This window comes from Ranitomeya variabilis, chromosome 6 (assembly GCF_051348905.1).
Source record: "Ranitomeya variabilis isolate aRanVar5 chromosome 6, aRanVar5.hap1, whole genome shotgun sequence".
In the NCBI taxonomy this organism is placed as follows: Eukaryota; Metazoa; Chordata; class Amphibia; order Anura; family Dendrobatidae; genus Ranitomeya; species Ranitomeya variabilis.
The window spans coordinates 207,886,281-207,905,407 of record NC_135237.1 but is presented as its reverse complement, the minus strand read 5'-3'; the positions used below and the strand labels follow the sequence as shown (position 1 = coordinate 207,905,407).

The 19,127-nt window shown below is 45.2% G+C and overlaps 1 protein-coding gene across 1 annotated transcript in view; it reads right to left on the bottom strand.

The window, feature by feature from the left end:
• C6H7orf57 (chromosome 6 C7orf57 homolog) overlaps positions 1-19,127 on the bottom strand; it is a 181,877-nt gene that overhangs the window by 84,604 nt on the left and 78,146 nt on the right. Inside the window, 1 exon segment of the mRNA XM_077269404.1 lies at positions 5,060-5,162. Within this exon segment, the coding sequence (XP_077125519.1) occupies positions 5,060-5,162 (103 nt within the window).

Sequence of the window (19,127 nt, the reverse complement as noted above, 5' to 3'; positions counted from 1 at the left end):
TGCATACATTTCTCTAAAGTCATGCCTTCCTCTCTCAGTAATCTTTCTTTGAGATGACTGTCCGTTATGCCACACACCATTCTGTCCTTGATTAGACTGTCCCTGATCTCTCCAAAGCCACATGTTTCTGCAAGTCTCCTCAGCTCTGTCAGATATCTGTCCACATTTTCACCATCCTCCTGATGTCTTGTGAAAAACTTATATCTTTCCACTGTCTCATTCTTCTTTGGGTCACAGTGTTTATCAAATGCCTGCACAATGTCTGCTAGGAGGAGGTTGTCTGTGTCTGGGAGCAAGGTGTGGGCTAATTCTCTGCCATTTTCCCCAATTAGGTAATAAAACAGCTTTACTTTCCGTTTGTCGTCAGTGGGGCCCACAGTCAGATCCACCTACAGTGTAAACTCTTCCTTCCAATGTCTCCAGGTCTGGGACAGATTACATGAAGTGACATCCAGTCTCTGAGGGGGCTTCAGACCAGTCTCCATTTTGCTGTACTGTCAGGGAATCTGTACTTACAGTTGCAGTGATCTGTGCAGTTCCAGCCTCATATAAGCTCTGAGAATTTGCAGGTTCTGTGCCCGGCTGCCACCATGTTCTGTTTGATGAATCCTATCATGAATCACACTCTTTGAGTATCTCCAGGCTCTTTATTCACATAATGTCTCAACCTCCATTACATGAATCCGTTCTACAACAACATCCAACAAGTTGCAAACAAAGAATATAGAACACACATAAAAGTAGTGAGAGCCCTAGAGGCCACATGAACATATAACATATTGCTACAGAATTAATGACTCAAAATAGTTTAAAATGACCTCTAATTAACGTTTCTTCAAGATCATTGCCAATGTATTTCCTTCCTTCACATTGTGTTAACACACCTGAAAACTCCAGACCAGAAAACTGCCAAATTGTCTCCTTTTAATCAAGTGGTCACACTTGCATGCTACTGAGTCGGCTGACAGTCGGTGTCAGGTCGTGCTTACAGCAGTCTCTGTGAATGCTGTGAGCGGTGACTGTAGCTACTCCGGGCACACCTGCATGACTGAAGCCTGGAGCTTCCAGGAGAAATAAAGTTCATTTTCTCCCAGGTGCTGAAATTTCAGTATTGCGACCGGGCACCTTTATAACGCTATGTGTCTGCAGGTTAATAGCATTATCGGCCCCAAATCATCATTGCCTTTATGCCTGTTTTTTGTCTAGTTTTGCGCCTTTTATTTGCACTTAATGCAATATTCTATTTACGCCATTCTTGAAATCTATTTTATATGTGACCGCCTGTTTTTTTGTTTTGTGAGCGGTGTTTAGTGATTTTAGATGTTTTCAATAATTCCAAAGATTGATCTACTGTATTGCGACTTTTTAAAAATTTTCTAAATTTATCTCAACCCTACTGCAACTGTTACAAAGTGTCACCCTCAGTAAAGGTACCGTCACACTCAGCGACGCTGCAGCGATATAGACAACGAGCCGATCGCTGCAGCATCGCTGTTTAGGTCGCTGTAGAGACGTCAAACACAGCAGCTCCACAACGATGCAGGAGCGATCCTGTGACGTAGCGGTGACTCACTTATCGTTCCCACAGGTCGTTAGCTCCATGTTTAACATTGCTGACATCGTTGCTTTTGCTGTCAAACACGACGATACACGCCGATCTGACGACCAAATAAAGTTCTGGACTTCTAGCTCCGACCAGCGATATCACAGCGGGATCCAGATCGCTGCTGCGTGTCAAACACAACGAGATCGCTATCCAGGACGCTGCAACGTCACGGATCTTTGTCGTTCTCGTTGTAAAGTTGTTTAGTGTGAAGGTACCTTAAGCCTTCATAGATCATAATGCAATTAGGCTCCATTAGCATTCCCTGTTTGGCATCTGGTGGGGGCATGGATATCTTTGTTCTTCTCTGCAGGAGGCCACCCTGATACGCAATTTTGGTGATCAGCCAAAGACAGGACTTCAGGGACCTGGTTCACTTTTTTAATTAAATGTATCTGATGGTTAAGGGGGTGGGGGTTTGAGAGTATCTATAACCAACCAAGGGACTGATCCCAAGTAGAAGGTAAAAAAGATAAGACAGATGTTTGTGGGTTGTTCTGGTGTCTTGCGCAGGGTGAGGATCGGCTACTGAGGCCAGATCCTGGTGCCACCATTAGAGACTGGATATCTTCGGTCGCGTGGTATTGGGTTTTGCACTCCCTGCTAGATTTGAGGAGATATTCTAAAGACCAGTGTGATATTTTCCTTGGTGTCTAATTACCGGGTGGCGCTCTTGGATTGGTTCCTTTTGCCGTGTTACAGACTCTGAGGAATTATATCTATGTTGGGTAAAAAATTCTCGAAGTGATGCAATAAAGGTTGTTTGAGTGTTCACTGGTTTGCTGTCTCTGCGTGCTGTGTCACACACCCCAAAACTGCTAATTTTTGCCCACAAAGTCACAAAAATGGTTAATGACAGGAAAAAAAGGCCATTTTTGACTTTTGCACCAGATTAATGAATATCATGCATAATTTTGATTAATTGTCATGGGGTTAACGCAACAGTGTGGAGCCAGAAGATTGCAGCGGCTGATTGCTCCTACTCCGGCGCTGAAAAGAAGCACTTCTCCTTCATTTTAAATGGTGTTTATTCCTTTTGGCAGAACGGGGTTAATCGGCCATGTTGGAAAACTCTGTTCTCTCAGCTGAGCTCAATTTGCCACTCCCTTCCCCTTAATAATCTGGGTCCTGATGCAAATCCGTGTCAGAACTAGCATTTGCTGCATGGCTTCAGGAGGTGTTCATATGAGAAGGAGTGTTGGAGGAGTCATCTTTGACTGTTGCGTGGTTTGTAAGTGTGGTAATTTCCTTCCATTCTCTACTTTTGTTTATTCCCCATCCTCCATTCCCCGATGCATTCCTCTGTTATATACGAGCGAATATTTTGTATGCCTGGAGTTTTCTGTTAACCCTGGATGGGTGAAAAAAACAGATGGAGGGCTATCTCAGAAGATAAGGCAAGAGTTGCAGCCATGGCATCTTCACCTTCAGAAGTATCCAAAGGAATAGGGAGAGCTAGATCGCCCCCTAGTGGTAGAGTCAGGGAAGAAGCTCCTGGTTTCGGGTCACCTGAAACAGCTGTGGCATGACATTAATTTGGCACAGTAAATGTTAGCAAATACCTCAAGAAAAAAAGAAAATGACTTTAAAAACAAAAAAAAAAAGCAAATGATGAATCAGAGGATAGATGTTTTTTCACTATGTTTTGATACATAAAAAACACATATGAATCAAAGAGGCTGTACTTAGTCATTCTCATGACCGTACTTTCTTAAAGTACAGACAAAATAATCCTAATATACAGGTCCTTCTCAAAAAATTAGCATATAGTGTTAAATTTCATTATTTACCATAATGTAATGATTACAATTAAACTTTCATATATTATAGATTCATTATCCACCAACTGAAATTTGTCAGGTCTTTTATTGTTTTAATACTGATGATTTTGGCATACAACTCCTGATAACCCAAAAAACCTGTCTCAATAAATTAGCATATCAAGAAAAGGTCCTCTAAACGACCTATTACCCTAATCTTCTGAATCAACTAATTAACTCTAAACACGTGCAAAAGATACCTGAGGCTTTTAAAAACTCCCTGCCTGGTTCATTACTCAAAACCCCCATCATGGGTAAGACTAGCGACCTGACAGATGTCAAGAAGGCCATCATTGACACCCTCAAGCAAGAGGGTAAGACCCAAAAAGAAATTTCTCAACAAATAGGCTGTTCCCAGAGTGCTGTATCAAGGCACCTCAATGGTAAGTCTGTTGGAAGGAAACAATGTGGCAGAAAACGCTGTACAACGAGAAGAGGTGACCGGACCCTGAGGAAGATTGTGGAGAAGGACCGATTCCAGACCTTGGGGAACCTGAGGAAGCAGTGGACTGAGTCTGGTGTGGAAACATCCAGAGCCACCGTGCAGAGGCGTGTGCAGGAAATGGGCTACAGGTGCCGCATTCCCCAGGTAAAGCCACTTTTGAACCATAAACAGCGGCAGAAGCGCCTGACCTGGGCTACAGAGAAGCAGCACTGGACTGTTGCTAAGTGGTCCCAAGTACTTTTTTCTGATGAAAGCAAATTTTGCATGTCATTCGGAAATCAAGGTGCCAGAGTCTGGAGGAAGACTGGGGAGAAGGAAATGCCAAAATGCCTGAAGTCCAGTGTCAAGTACCCACAGTCAGTGATGGTGTGGGGTGCCATGTCAGCTGCTGGTGTTGGTCCACTGTGTTTCATCAAGGGCAGGGTCAATGCAGCTAGCTATCAGGAGATTTTGGAGCACTTCATGCTTCCATCGGCTGAAATGCTTTATGGAGATGAAGATTTCATTTTTCAGCACGACCTGGCACCTGCTCACAGTGCCAAAACCACTGGTAAATGGTTTACTGACCATGGTATTACTGTGCTCAATTGGCCTGCCAACTCTCCTGACCTGAACCCCATAGAGAATCTGTGGGATATTGTGAAGAGAAAGTTGAGAGACGCAAGACCCAACACTCTGGATGAGCTTAAGGCCGCTATTGAAGCATCCTGGGCCTCCATAACATCTCAGCAGTGTCACAGGCTGATTGCCTCCATGCCACGCCGCATTGAAGCAGTCATTTCTGCCAAAGGATTCCCGACCAAGTATTGAGTGCATAACTGAACATTATTATTTGATTGTTTTTTTGTTTGTTATTAAAAAACACTTTTATTTGATTGGACGGGTGAAATATGCTAATTTATTGAGACAGGTTTTTTGGGTTATCAGGAGTTGTATGCCAAAATCATCAGTATTAAAACAATAAAAGACCTGACAAATTTCAGTTGGTGGATAATGAATCTATAATATATGAAAGTTTAATTGTAATCATTACATTATGGTAAATAATGAAATTTAGCACTATATGCTAATTTTTTGAGAAGGACCTGTAGCAACTTCATAGGCTAACATGTCATCAAAGCTCTTTTCTGTCACCAAAAGATTTGCATGGCTTCAGCGATGTGTGTGAATAGATGGCATATAAGAACCTACACAGTTGAAGATGGTGTTGAAAGCTCATGGCTATACCAGTCGGGGGGTGCGTATGAGACGGGAAGAGTTTTCTTCAGAGGAGGATCAATATGCTTCAGCAGATCTGAAATTATAAACAAATGATTGTTACAAGATGAGGAGGAATATTAGTTATTGGCATTATGCTTATTGTTTATTTTACCTAAGTTTCAAAATTAAAAAGGCTACCATTTGGAAGACTGTACCTTCTTCAGACCACACACATTCGCTACTCTAAGTTGTGTTATGTATGCAGGACAGAAGAGTATGTGGCAGAAAAGAGTTCTAGAAACTATACAGTGCATAGTTTGGGGGAGCAACTGGGCAATTGCCGAGGACCCTTTCCCCCAAAAGGACCCTTAAAGGGCCACTGTCACCCCCCCCCAGCCGTTATAAACTAAAAGAGCCACCTTGTGCAGCAGTAATGCTGCAGTCTAACAAGGTGGCTCTTTTAGTTTTTGATTCATTTATTACCTCAAAAAAGCGTTTTAAAAATTGGCCACACATACCAGATATTGTACCAGGAGGCGGTCCAAAGCGTCCTGTATGACTCCCCCAACTGCCGTCACTCTTCTCTTCAGGGGCGATGGTACCCGCCCCCTGAGCGCCGTTATCTTCTGAAATCCGGCGCCTGCGCTGTGCGGGCCTGCCTGGGGCCTGCGCAGTGTTCATTGTCAGTGCGGCCACACTGTTGCTGAATCCCCGCCCCGCACTGTTATTCATTATGCACAGTGCGGGGCTGGGGTTCCTGGGCATGCGCACTGCGCTGTTTAGACGCTCCCCAGCTCCGACGCTCCCCAGCTCCCCCGCCTTCCCAGGAACCCCAGCCCCGCACTGTGCATAATGAATAACAGTGCGGGGCGGGGGATTCAGCAACAGTGTGGCCGCACTGACAATGAACACTGCGCAGGCCCCAGGCAGGCACGCACAGCGCAGGCGCCGGATTTCAGAAGATAACAGCGCTCAGGGGGCGGGTACCATCGCCCCTGAAGAGAAGAGTGACGGCAATTGGGAGCTTCATACAGGACGCTTCGGACCGCCTCCTGGTACAATATCTGGTATGTGTGGCCACTTTTTAAAACGCTTTTTTGAGGTAATAAATGAATCAAAAACTAAAAGAGCCACCTTGTTAGACTGCAGCATTACTGCTGCACAAGGTGGCTCTATTAGTTTATAACGGCTGGCGGGGGGTGACAGTGGCCCTTTAACAGTAACATTGCATCAGTGGGACAGAGGAAGCATGGTTGAGTCCACCTCGAGTGACCATCACTCATAACTGTATCGGTGTGCACAGCATGCTACAGTTAAACTCTGTGGCACAGCAAGAAGCCTTAAGGTACCTTCACACTAAATGACTTTGCAACGAGAACAACAACAATCCGTGACGTTGCAGCGTCCTGGATGGCGATATCGTTGTGTTTGACACGCAGCAGCGATCTGGATCCCGCTGTGATATCGCTGGTCGTTGCAGAAAGTCCAGAACTTTATTTGGTCGTCAGATCGGCGTGTATCGTCGTGTTTGACAGCAAAAGCAACGATGCCACCAATGTTTTACAATGGTAACCAGGGTAAATATCGGGTTACTAAGCGCAGGGCCGCGCTTAGTAACCCGATATTTACCCTGGTTACCATTGTAAAAGTAAAAAAAAAAAAACACTACATACTCACCCTCTGATGTCTGTCACGTCCCCCGGCATCCGCGCTGCGGCTCAGAGCTTCCTGCACTGAATGTGTCAGTGCCGGCCGTAAAGCAAAGCACAGCGGTGACGTCACCGCTGTGCTTTAGGGCCGGCGCTTACACAGTGCAGGGAAGCTGAAGGCGAGGAACGCGGCAGACACCGGAATGTAAGTATGTACTGTTTGTTTTTTTTACATTTACACTGGTAACCAGGGTAAACATCGGGTTACTAAGCGCGGCCCTGCGCTTAGTAACCCGATGTTTACCCTGGTTACCCGGGGACTTCGGCATCGTTGGTCGCTGGAGAGCTGTCTGTGTGACAGCTCTCCAGCGACCACACAGTGACACTGCAGCGATCGGAATCGTTGTCGATATCGCTGCAGCGTCGCTTAATGTGACGGTACCTTTAGTCTCCCTGTCCTACCATTCCTCTTATTATAGGCCACAGGTGGCTGAAGGCTTGCAGCCTACAGGACGCGAGGAGCACACTGGACTACAGTGTCCTTGTGTAGGTGGTGTGATGATGTCATCAGATTGCTCTGCCTGTGCTGTGATGATAACTATGCCGACGGCCTCACCAGGATCGTGGTGCGGCGGTTCAGTAGGTTGAGGATCACTGTGGCCTGTAGGCTTGTTGGAAGAGGTGAGTCTTCAGGTTCTTTTTGAAGGTTTCCATGGTAGGCGAGAGTCTGATGTTTTGGGGTAGAGAGTTCCAGAGTATGGGGGAAGCACGGGAGAAGTCTTGGATGCGGTTGTGGGTCTGGAGATACGCGAGTATATTGTATCTATGTTTTTATTTTATAGGAGTCAATAATTGTGGAGCACACCGTGTGGTGAGAACTGCTGTGAGGCCATAATATTGTGTGGGGGTATCCTACTTTGTGCGGGCATCACCCTTTGTGTGTTGGGAGGAAATAAGGTACATCATGCTACGTGTGGGAACTGTAAAAGCATCATAACCGTGTGGAGAGGCAGCGGGATCCATCATACAGTGTGAAGGGTATAGGATCCATCACACTATGGAGGCCCATCATACTGTGTGGGGTGGCTGTATGGGGGACTGTGGAATCCATTATACTGCGTGCAGAACTACGGAATCCATTATGCCATGGAGAGCCCGCATACTGTGAGTATATAAGGGGCTGTGGGAGTATCATACTGTCTGGAGGCTGTAGGGTTCATCATGCTGTGGTGGGGTGGGCAGTGGAGGCATAATACTGTGTATCGGCCTTCAAACTGTGTGTGGGGAGCTGTTGGGGTCATTATTACTATTTTAGAGGCACTTGGTACAATATTAAATGTGAAGTGGGCACTCATGAGGCATTATTATATTATAAGGACACATAGGTATCATTCATTTCTAGGGGGTAAATTGTAACTATATTTACTTTCTAGGGTATTTACGGAGGGCAGTAATATTTCCTAGAGACAAATTTTACTTTCCAGAGGGTTACACAGGGGCACATTTTACTTTGCAAGGGGAACAATGGTGAGCATTATTATTACGTTAGGCACTAAGAGGAGCACTGTTACCATGCCACACAGCAAGTGCAGTAATAGGGACAAATATGGGTAGCAGCAGGATGAAAAGTATGTGTAGGCAGGAAATAGAGGAGTACTGTGCTAAAAGTGTGAGACGTCAAATATACCTTTGCTAACTGTAGAGAGGAGTCTGGACCAGATGGACAAGACTGGGAAAGTGAACAACTCCATCAGAAAGAATGACTCCTGTAAGTGACCTAATATAACCGTACTGTAACCTTGTAAAATACACTGCAAAACTGGCATCTACCACTATACGGTCGTCATCTGCTGAAGTTCCCCTTTACCCACTATGATTAGGGTGCGCCAAAGCAGATGTAAACATGGTTAACTGAGATGTTTTGCCCACCTCTGAGCTGAATCCCAAGATACTCCTCTTGCTCCCACCCACAAAAAAACAAACTGCACAGATAATGCCAGTCCTGCAGTTTCCAAGGTTACATGTGCAAAAGGACTTTGGGATAGTACTTAGATTACACATTAGATTAGACATGCAAAGGGACCTTGGCATGGTCTTGCTACCAAAAGGTCTTTCAAGGTTTTTGTAAGTTAAAAAAAATCCTAAACAAGAAAAATCATTTCAGAACTTTTTTCAGCTTTAAAATCACATAATGTTTTAATCCAAATCCATTGAGAAACAAACTGAAATCATTTTAAGAGGGGGAAGGGGAGTATAAAATAACAAAACTAAGATAATGTGGTTGCTTAAGTGTGAACACCCTCTTATAATTGGGGAATATGGTTGTGTTCAGAATTACCAAATTACATTTAAACCTATATTAAATAGTAGTCAGTACAAAGCTGCCATCATTTGAAGGGATTCTGATTAACCCCATATAAAGCTTAGCTGTTCTAGTAGAATTTTCCTGACATCTTGGTTGCATTTTACAGCAAAAGCCATGGTCCATAAACAGCTTACAACACGGCAAAGGCATCTCCTTTGTTAAAAGATATTAGCCAGGAGAAGGGAACTAAATATTTGCAAGGCATTACATAAGCCATAGAACACTGAAGACAGTCATCAAGAAATAGCTTATATCTGGCACAACAGTTACATTTTCTCTAAAGAGGAAGACGTCCTTTAAAACAAATGATGAAAATACAAAAATAAACTAGAGGCGACCAAGAGACCAACAGCAAAAATAAAAAAGATACAAGGACTTCTGACAAGAATTGTTTGAGTACTAAGGCTATGTGCACATGTAGCGGATTTTGATACAATTCCGCAGCATTTTTAGAGGCGCGGAATTGCATCAAATCCGCATTGTAGTGCACAAGCAACATTGACTAACAAGTCAATGGGAAATTGACTATTGATGTGCACATGCTGCGGAAAAAAAGTGCAGATTTGCTGTGTTTTTTTTTCCGCAGCATGTCAATTCTTTTTGGGGATCTGCAGCGTTTTTGCACCCATTGACTACCATTGTGTCAGGCAAATCCACAGCAAAACTGCAAGTTTAAAAAGATCTGCGGTTTTGCTGCGGAGTTGGGTGCGAGAAACGTTGAGGATCGGGAGGAAGAGTGTGTGGGTGGAGACTGTGTGTGCGGAGATGGGCGTGTTTGTGTGCGGGTGTTTGTGTGTGTCTGTGTATGTGTGCATGGGTCTGCGGGGCTGTTTGCGTGTGTGTGTGTGTGTGTGTGTGTGTGTGTGTGTGTGTGTGTTTGTCAGGCATCGTCCGATAGGACTACTAGTCCCATCCGGCTATGCCTACTACAGTGACAGCTAGCCGGATGATGGGACAGCAGTAGTCCCATCATCTGGCTACTGTGCAGAATAAAAACCATACATATACAAATACAGTACATACAACATACAGTATATACTCACCATACAGCACTAAGTCCCCGAAGCCCTTGATCACCTGTAAAACAATAAAAATAATAAAGCAACAGTATACTCCCTGATCCTATGTAATCCATTTAATAACGAGCGTCCCACGACGATCTCATCAGCCAATGTGACAGCTCTCCAGGGGCTCCGGTGATATAATGACGGCAGGTAATCCTCCACATTGTATCCCTCCACCGAGTTCAGCAGAGTTGATACTGTCACTTGCGGCACCGCTGCATGGGAAAATTCTCAAGCAGCAGTGCCGTAAAGTGAGAGACTGAACTCATTGAACCCTCAGTGATAACCCTGCAGGAGCCATTGTCTCCTGTCAGTGTGTTACTGGAGGCCCTGTAGAGTGGTCACATCTCCTGATGGGACAGCTCTATAGGGGAGATCGTCGTGAGACACTCTTTATTAAATGGACTGTGTCAGACCAGAGAGTATTTATGCAGGTTTATATTTTTTTCTTTTTTACAGGAGATAGAGGACGTTGCATAGATTAGACGTAACAAAGATGGCAAAACTGTGTTGTGTTTTATTTCATTAAAATACTTTATTCTGGCTGTGTCTTTATTTAACCCTTTAACATCTAAAGGATTAGTAATGGATAGGTGTCTTATTGACACCTCTCCATTACTAAGCTGGCTTGATATCACCGTACAATACAAAGGTGACATTAACCCCCTATTACACCATATGCCACCGCTACATGGCAGTGGGAAGAGAGAGGCTAAGTGCCGGAATTGGCGTATCATACAGATGCACCATTTCTGGGGCGGCTGTGTGCTGGCGTTTGTGGCCGGCGGGGGGGGGGGGGGGGGGAGGAATATCCATGGTCCGTTCCTAGGCTATGAATATCAGCCCGCAGCTGTCTGCATAACCTTTTCTGGCTATTAATTGTAGGGGTCCCCCACACCATTTTTTTGTTGGGGGGGGCACCAATTTTAATAACCAGTAAAGGCTAAATATACAGCTGCAGGCTGATATTCATAGCCTGGGATGATCCATGGATATTAACCCTTTCCTAGGCTATACATATTGGTCCCCAGTTGCTGGCTTTCCCTCTCTGGCGCAGAAAATTGCGCGGGATCCCAAGCCATATTTTTTCTATTTTTTTTTTTTAAATTAAACAGATATTGCGTTTAAGGCCAGAGTCACACTTGCGAGAAACTCGCACAAGTCTCGCACCTCAATACCCGGCACCGCCGCCTGCACTCGGGACCGGAGTGTGCAGCTGCATGTATTTCTATGTAGCTGAACGCTCCGGTTCAAGTGCCGGCGGCAGTGTTGGGTACTGAGGTGCGAGACTCGTGCAAGTTTCTCGCAAGTGTGATCCTGGCCTAACGCAGATTTTGTGTGTGTGTGTGTGTCTTTATTTAACTGTTTATGTACCATTTTATTATGTTTATTACTAAACATTGGACTTGGTATTATCTATCTATCCATCTATCTATAGATATATCTATCTATAGATAGATCTGTAGATAGACAAATATATCTATAGATAGATAGACATATCTATAGATAAATACACAGACAGATCTAAACATAGATAGATGATCTATCATCTATCTATAGATCTATCTACCTATAGATCTATCTATCTTTCTGTGTGTGTAAACATTATTCTTCAATGGAGTATGTAAATGAATAGGTTGGACAAGAAATTACATCACAATTTTTATCTTTGTTAAAATAATAGATCTTTATTTAGCTTACAAAAACGCATACAAATCTGCATGAAAAAAACGCATGAAAATCCGCATAAAAAATGCACCAAAAACGCATCAAATCCGGGTGGATTTTTACTTGCGTGTTCTGCCAGAGATGCCGAATCTGTGCAGAAAATTCCACAGGCAAATCTGCAACGTCTGCACATACCCTAAGGGTATGTGTCCACGTTCAGGATTGCTTCAGGCTTTGGTCAGGATTTTATGCAGGTAAAATCCTGACCAAATCTGCACCTGAGGTCACTGGCAGGTCACCTGCGTTGTCCTTGAGTTTTTTCTGCAATGTAAGGACATGCTGCGCTCTTAAAAGACGCGCCGCATGTGAGTTTTCTCGGGTGTGCCGCATGCGTCTTTTACACCATAGTGGAGACACGATTTCATGAAATCCCCTCCACTATGCTGTAACATCTGGACGCTGCATTTTTTATGCATGCTGCTCAACACTGCGTCAAAAACTCAGCGTTTCCTGAACGTGGACACAAAGGGTATGTGTCCACGTTCAGGATTGCATCAGGATTTGGTCAGGATTTTTCATCAGTATTTGTAAGCCAAAACCAGGAGTGGGTGATAAATGCAGAATTGGTGCATGTGTTTCTATTATACTTTTCCTCTAATTGTTCCACTCCTGATTTTGGCTTACAAATACTGATGGAAAATCCTGACCAAATCCTGATGCAATCCTGAACGTGGACACATACCCATACCCTAATTGTGACAAAAATCTGCTGCATTCTTCATTGTCTAGCCTTGTCTTATAAAGTATAACATCAAAGCCTAGCTATGTTGTGCCAAAACCTACATCAAGTCTGCCAAAAGCATATGGAAAACATGTTATAGTCTAATGTGACTAAAGTTGAATCTTTTGTCGTACATTCTAAAGGTATGTTTGGTGCAAAGCCAACACTGCGCAGCACCAAAAGAAGACCTCACCAATATGACTAAGTGTCTACAGGGTATTCGCTAGAGTCTCTGATGGCAAGTATAAGCTGGGCCGCCGGTAGACACCAGGTACCACTCAAGTGCAGTTCTCAGGACAGCAGGAGCTGACCAGAGGATCAGAGCCACAGGTACAAGTGGACAGAGGCAAAGATGTGGTCAAACAATCAGGCTCAGGGCAGGCGGCACAGTTTCAATGTATGTAGCCGAGGTCAGGATAAAAGGGTAGGCAGAGGTGTATCTAGGGTTTCTGGCACCCGGGGCAAGAATTCAGTTTGGCGCCCCCCCCAGAACGTATGCGAGTTTTACACTTAGTCATGTACCGACGAGCTCCTCTCCCTTAAGCTCTCAATGTTCAGTGAAAAACTGAGGGAAGCAGAAGAGAAGCTCGGTGTCACAGGACCACAAGTATGAATGTCGCATATGAGTGAAGTGTCCATGTGACGACGACTGGATCCTGCAGAGCTGAATCCTGACATCGCAGCTTCTGAATTCTCACAACTAATGCACTGCACACTTTTAGGATTCTCCCTTGCCGGTGGTGGACAGTCAGCACAAGCATGTGATTTGTATACTTCTGACCACATCACTCAGTTCATTTTCATTGAGTGAGGCCACACATGTCTAGTCAGCACGTGACATTTAAAACATAGTGTCACTATGTTTTAAATGTTTTTAACATGTCTTTTTGAGGTGTTGAATAAAGGTGTTTTTTTGATACATATATATATTTTGTCTCAATATTAGTGGTAGTGCATACCATATGAGTCCATCTTCTCTTGTTTCACATGTTTCCATATATGGACTAGGTTTTTGCACCCACGCATGATACTAGTGCACCCCTTCTTTCTTTAGTTCCCATAGTCAGCATGTGACCGCATGTATGTAAATCGCCAGCACGAGAGAATCCTGACAGCGTGCAGTGCGCACTGTGAGAACTCAGAAGTCTGCAGTCACAAAGAATGACTGCAGACTCATTACAAACCTGGACATCCCCTTTAATGCTCCTAACATAAATAAAAACATGAGAGTTAGTATCACAAATAACATTTACATCCAGGTACCTTATAGATGACGTCGTCTCTGGAGTCATTCTCCACATAATGACCTTAAAGATACAAGTGTCATTAAAATGCTCCTGAATAAAAAATTGCCCCTCACTATATTGTCTGCATAAAATATGACCCCCACATTGTCCCTCTTATGGTACATGCTCTTTACACTGACCTCTCCTTTCCATACCGGCCCCCCTCTTCACACTGTCCTCTCATACTGTGTCCCCCTATAGGGCTCAGTATTTATACTGTACTCTCATCACACTCCCCCTCCTTGGTATACTGTCCCCTCCTGGATGTGCCCTTACACTGTCCCTCCATGCTACGCATGCACACATCCCAACACCCTCACTCCCCATACTCTGTCCACATATGTTTTTCACATCGCTACTCATACTCTGTCTGCATTCATTCCCCCGTTTGCTCCCCAAACTGTCTGCACCCATTCCCCATACTGTTTCCTCATACATGCCCCCTATCTCCCCCTTTACTCTTCATTTTGTGTCCTCAGATCTCCCCCACACATTAAATCCCCCCATCCCCATGACAAATCTCCCCCCACAAACATTCAATCCCCCATCTCCACTCCAATTCTCCCCACACACAGTAAATCCCCCCATCTCCACTCACATTAAATCTCCCCCCAACAATAAATCCCCCCATCTCCACTCATATTAAATATCCCCCATCCAATGATATATCCCACCATCCCCACTCACATTAAATCCCCCCCCACAATCTATCCCCCTCATCCCCACTCACATTAAATCCCCCCACAATATACCCCCCCATCCCCACACACATTTAATCCCCCCCAATATATCCCCCCCATCCCCACACACATTAAATCCCCCCCCACAATATATCCCCCCCATCCCCACTCACATTAAATCCCCCCACAATATATCCCCCCATCCCCACTCACATTAAATCCCCCCACAATATATCCCCCCATCCCCACACACATTAAATCCCCCCACAATATATCCCCCCATCCCCACACACATTAAATCCCCCCACAATATATCCCACCCATTCCCACTCACATTAAATCCCTCCCTGCACCTTCGGTGTCTTCAGCTCCACTGGAGCACTTACCACCGATATGCATCTCCTGCTCTGCCGCGCAGGTGAGTGACGTCAGCAGCGTGATCACATGACCTGATCACGCTGCTGGCGTCGCTCTGACCCGGCAGTCAGAGCTTCAATTGTACTCTCATCTCAGATGCAGTACAATTGAACACCGGGAGCCGGCACGCTGCAGGTTCTCTGTGCCGGCTGTCAGCTTGACAGTCGGCACAGAAAACAGCTGACTCCCACTGTGCGGGGGGCGGCAGAATGCAGCCGCCGGGGGAGACACTGCGGCCCGACTACGCCCCCTGCCGGCTGCGCCCGGGGTGCATGCCCCGGCTGCCCCCCCCCCCTAGATACACCACTGAGGGTAGGCAAACTGGGTCACAAAACAGGAAAGACAATACAAGACAGCACCTTACAGTGGCATGTAAAACTTGCCACCACTGGTCAAAATTACTGTTATTGTGAACAGTTAAAGTTGAAGATTAAATGATTTCTAAAAGGCCTAAAGTTAAAGAAGACATTTCTATTCTGACTCATGGGTATGTAGAACGCAGTGGTGCCTGGATAGGCCAATTCTTTTGGGCGCTTCCGTATTGACCTGTACTCACGTTCATACCGATTTATCAGATAGCTTAACTCAGCCACGTTCTCATGTAAGAAGACTCCAGGAAAAGAGGATTGCTTTAACCGAAATTCTTGTATTATGATGAAAGCAGCAGGTAAAAAGGAATATTCAACAGAGGACATGTAATAGGATGCATACAGATATGGGGATGATGACAAAATGGAGAATAAGGGCGTGAACAAACATACATCACAGGACTACAGTGAGAGAGTTGGGACAAAATAAAGGGAAAGGCAAACTTCTGCCTAGAAAGAAAGGATGGAACACAAACAATGCAAACATTAAATGATTTCTCAAGTCGTGGGACATGACACTCCCCGTCTGAAATCCTTGGATTTCACGATGTCCGTAATTTTTCGAAGTCGTTCGAACCTGAAAAAACAAGAGGAAGAAAACATGCATGCAATAATAAACATAAAAGATTTTTAAGTCCAACTCGTTGTTGTTGACCCGTAGATCACACCGAAAGATAAGTTCAAGTATATAAAACCCATCTTCAGATTGGGGAAGCCGCAAACATGCAAACTCTTCCACCAACCCAGAATCCAATGGGAATGTTAAGGGTTCAATCCAATGGAAAATGTCAACATTCAATAAACTGGGGAATGAGGAGGAATGCTCCCCGCCGTGAACAACGTCCAGGAGCATGTTCAGTTCATGTGATGTCCTCCTTTCGTAGAAGCAGCACGAGTTCAGTGACCGGGCGGAAGAAGGTTCGGGTAGAGCCCCCTTTTGTCACCTTAACTTCTACCTTACGAGTCTTTCCGTCCTCACCGGGTAGGACTTTGGTGATAAGTCCCATTGGCCAGTCATTACGATGAGCCTCTTTGTCCTTTAAGAGAACAAGGTCTCCTTCTTGGAGATTGGGACTGGGCGTCTGCCATTTGTGACGGTTTTGAAGCAAGTGTAAATATTCGGTCTTCCAGCGATGCCAAAACACATTAGCCAGGTGTTGAACTTGTCTCCACTGACGTTTGTAAATGTCCTTGTTATCGAAATTCCCAGGTGGGACTGTAGCGGCTCCAATCTTCTGTGTAAGGAGTGTAGCTGGAGTAAGTATCGTTGGAGCATCGGGGTCGGATGATACTGGAACCAAAGGTCTAGCATTTATTATGGCTGACACTTCTGCGAGGAAGGTGACCAGAACTTCATGAGTAAGGGGAAGTTTATGGTCCAGCAACATGGAGTCGAGGATCCTTCGTGCAACACCAATCATGCGTTCCCAAGATCCACCCATGTGTGAAGAGTGTGGAGGGTTGAATACCCAAGTGCATCCATTGTCGGACAAGAAGTTGTCAAACTGCAGTTCCTTGCAGGCTCCTACAAAGTTTGTGCCGCAGTCGGACCGGAGTTGTTTGGCAGGTCCCCGGATGGAAAAGAATCTTCTTAGGGCATTGATGAAGCTGGAGGTATCCATGGATTCAATAACCTCGATGTGAACTGCACGGATACTGAGACAGGTGAATAGGACAGCCCATCGCTTACTGTTCGCGGCTCCTCCACGGGTTTTCCTGGTAACAACCGACCATGGCCCGAAGACGTCTACACCAACATATGAAAACGGTTGGTCCATGCTCAGTCGATCTGCTGGGAGGTTCGCCATTTGTTGTTGTTGGTGTTTTCCTCGTAACCTTCGACACTTGACACATCTATGGAGAACTGAAGAGACGCACCTCTTCATTCCCATGATCCACAAGCCAGCAGACCTGATGGCACCTTCAGTAAGATGTCTGCCTTGGTGCTGTACTCGTTCGTGATAGTGCCGAATCAACAGAGTAGTGACGTGATGTCGACCTGGAATGATGATAGGGTTCTGCTCCTTATCGTATAGGTCTGATTTACTTAAACGTCCTCCCACTCTTAGAAACTTGAGATGATCGACTACTGGATTCAAGTCGAGTAGAGTGCTGTTTTTGGACACGCTGACTCCCTTGGTAATACTGCCAATCTCATGTGAATATTCTTCTTGTTGCACACACCTGATGATAACTTGTTCAGCATGGTCTATGTCGTCGGCAGTAAGACGACTCTTACACACGTGCCAACCATGGCACCCTGAGGGCTTGTCCTTTGTAAAACAGCGAGCAATGTGAATGAGACGAGCTACAGTTCGTACAACGGAGGACCAGCTTGAAAAGCGTTCAAAACGATGAGACTTCAAACCTTGCCTAGATGTCATTGAAGTATAGTGAGCAGAGATAGTTTGTCTTATCTCCTTGTCAGATTCTGGTTCCACCAGCTCATAAGCATTTTTGGTGTTGTTCGCACAGAAATCTTCGTACAGGAGACTGGGAGGCGTCAACCACATGTTGTCACCAAGCTTAGAAGCAGCTGCGAGTCTTGTACCTCGGTCGGCTGGGTTTAAATCGGTGGAGATGTGATGCCACTGCTCAGGGGTAGAAAAACTTCTGATGCGCTCAACTCTGTTGCTCACATATGTATAGAACTGCTTTGTTTGGTTGTGAATGTACCCGAGTACCACCCTGCTGTCAGTGTAGAAGGTAAAGGAATCAATTGTAATGTCCATTTCGTCTTGTACAACTTCAGCAATTTCTACTGCCAATACCGCAGCACAAAGCTCGAGTCTGGGTACAGAGTGTGCAGGCTTTGGAGTTAATTTGGCTTTACCCAGGATGAAACCACAGTGTACCTTGTTAGCTCCTAAGGTCATCAGATAAGCTACTGCGGCTATGGCTTCTGTAGATGCGTCAGAGAAAATATGGACTTCTCTTCTGATTGCAGTCGAAGGTGATCTTGGAGAATAACAACGTGGGACTTGGAGTTGCTCTAAGAACTTCAGAGACTTCTTCCACGCCTCCCACCTTTGCTGTTTCTGAGTTGGGAGCGGGGTGTCCCAATCCGTGTTCTCGGCCGTAAGCTGTCTTAACAGTATCTTGCCTTGAATAGTGATGGGTGCTACAAACCCGAGAGGATCATAGATGCTATTTATGACAGATAGGACTCCTCGTTTGGTAAAGGGTTTGTCATAGGGTGACACTTGGAAAGTGAAGGTGTCCCGTTTGATATCCCACAGTAGACCAAGGCTGCGCTGTGTTGGAGGAACATCGGAACCCAAGTTGAGGTCCTTTAGGTTTGTGGCATGGTCCTCAGATGGAAACGCGTTCATTACCTCTTGACTGTTAGAGATAATCTTGTGGAGTCTGAGGTTTGATGTGGATAGCATTTCCTGTGTTCTGGAGAGTAGGTCAATTGCATCTTCGCTTGTGGGCAAGGACTTGAGCCCATCGTCCACGTAGAAGTTCTTCTCTACAAATTGCCGAGCATCGGAACCGTACTCTCTCTCACCTTCCTGGGCTGTCCGTCTCAGTCCATAGATCGCCACAGCAGGTGAGGGACTGTTGCCGAAGACATGGACCTTCATCCGGTAGTCTATGACCTGATTGTTGACGTTGTTGTCCTTGTGCCATAGGAACCTAAGATAGTTTCTGTTGTCTTCTTTCACAATGAAGCAATGAAACATCTGCTGAATGTCGGCCATTATGGCAACAGGTTCTTGTCTGAAGCGGATCAATACTCCAAGGAGGCTGTTGTTCAGGTTGGGCCCAGTTAGGAGCA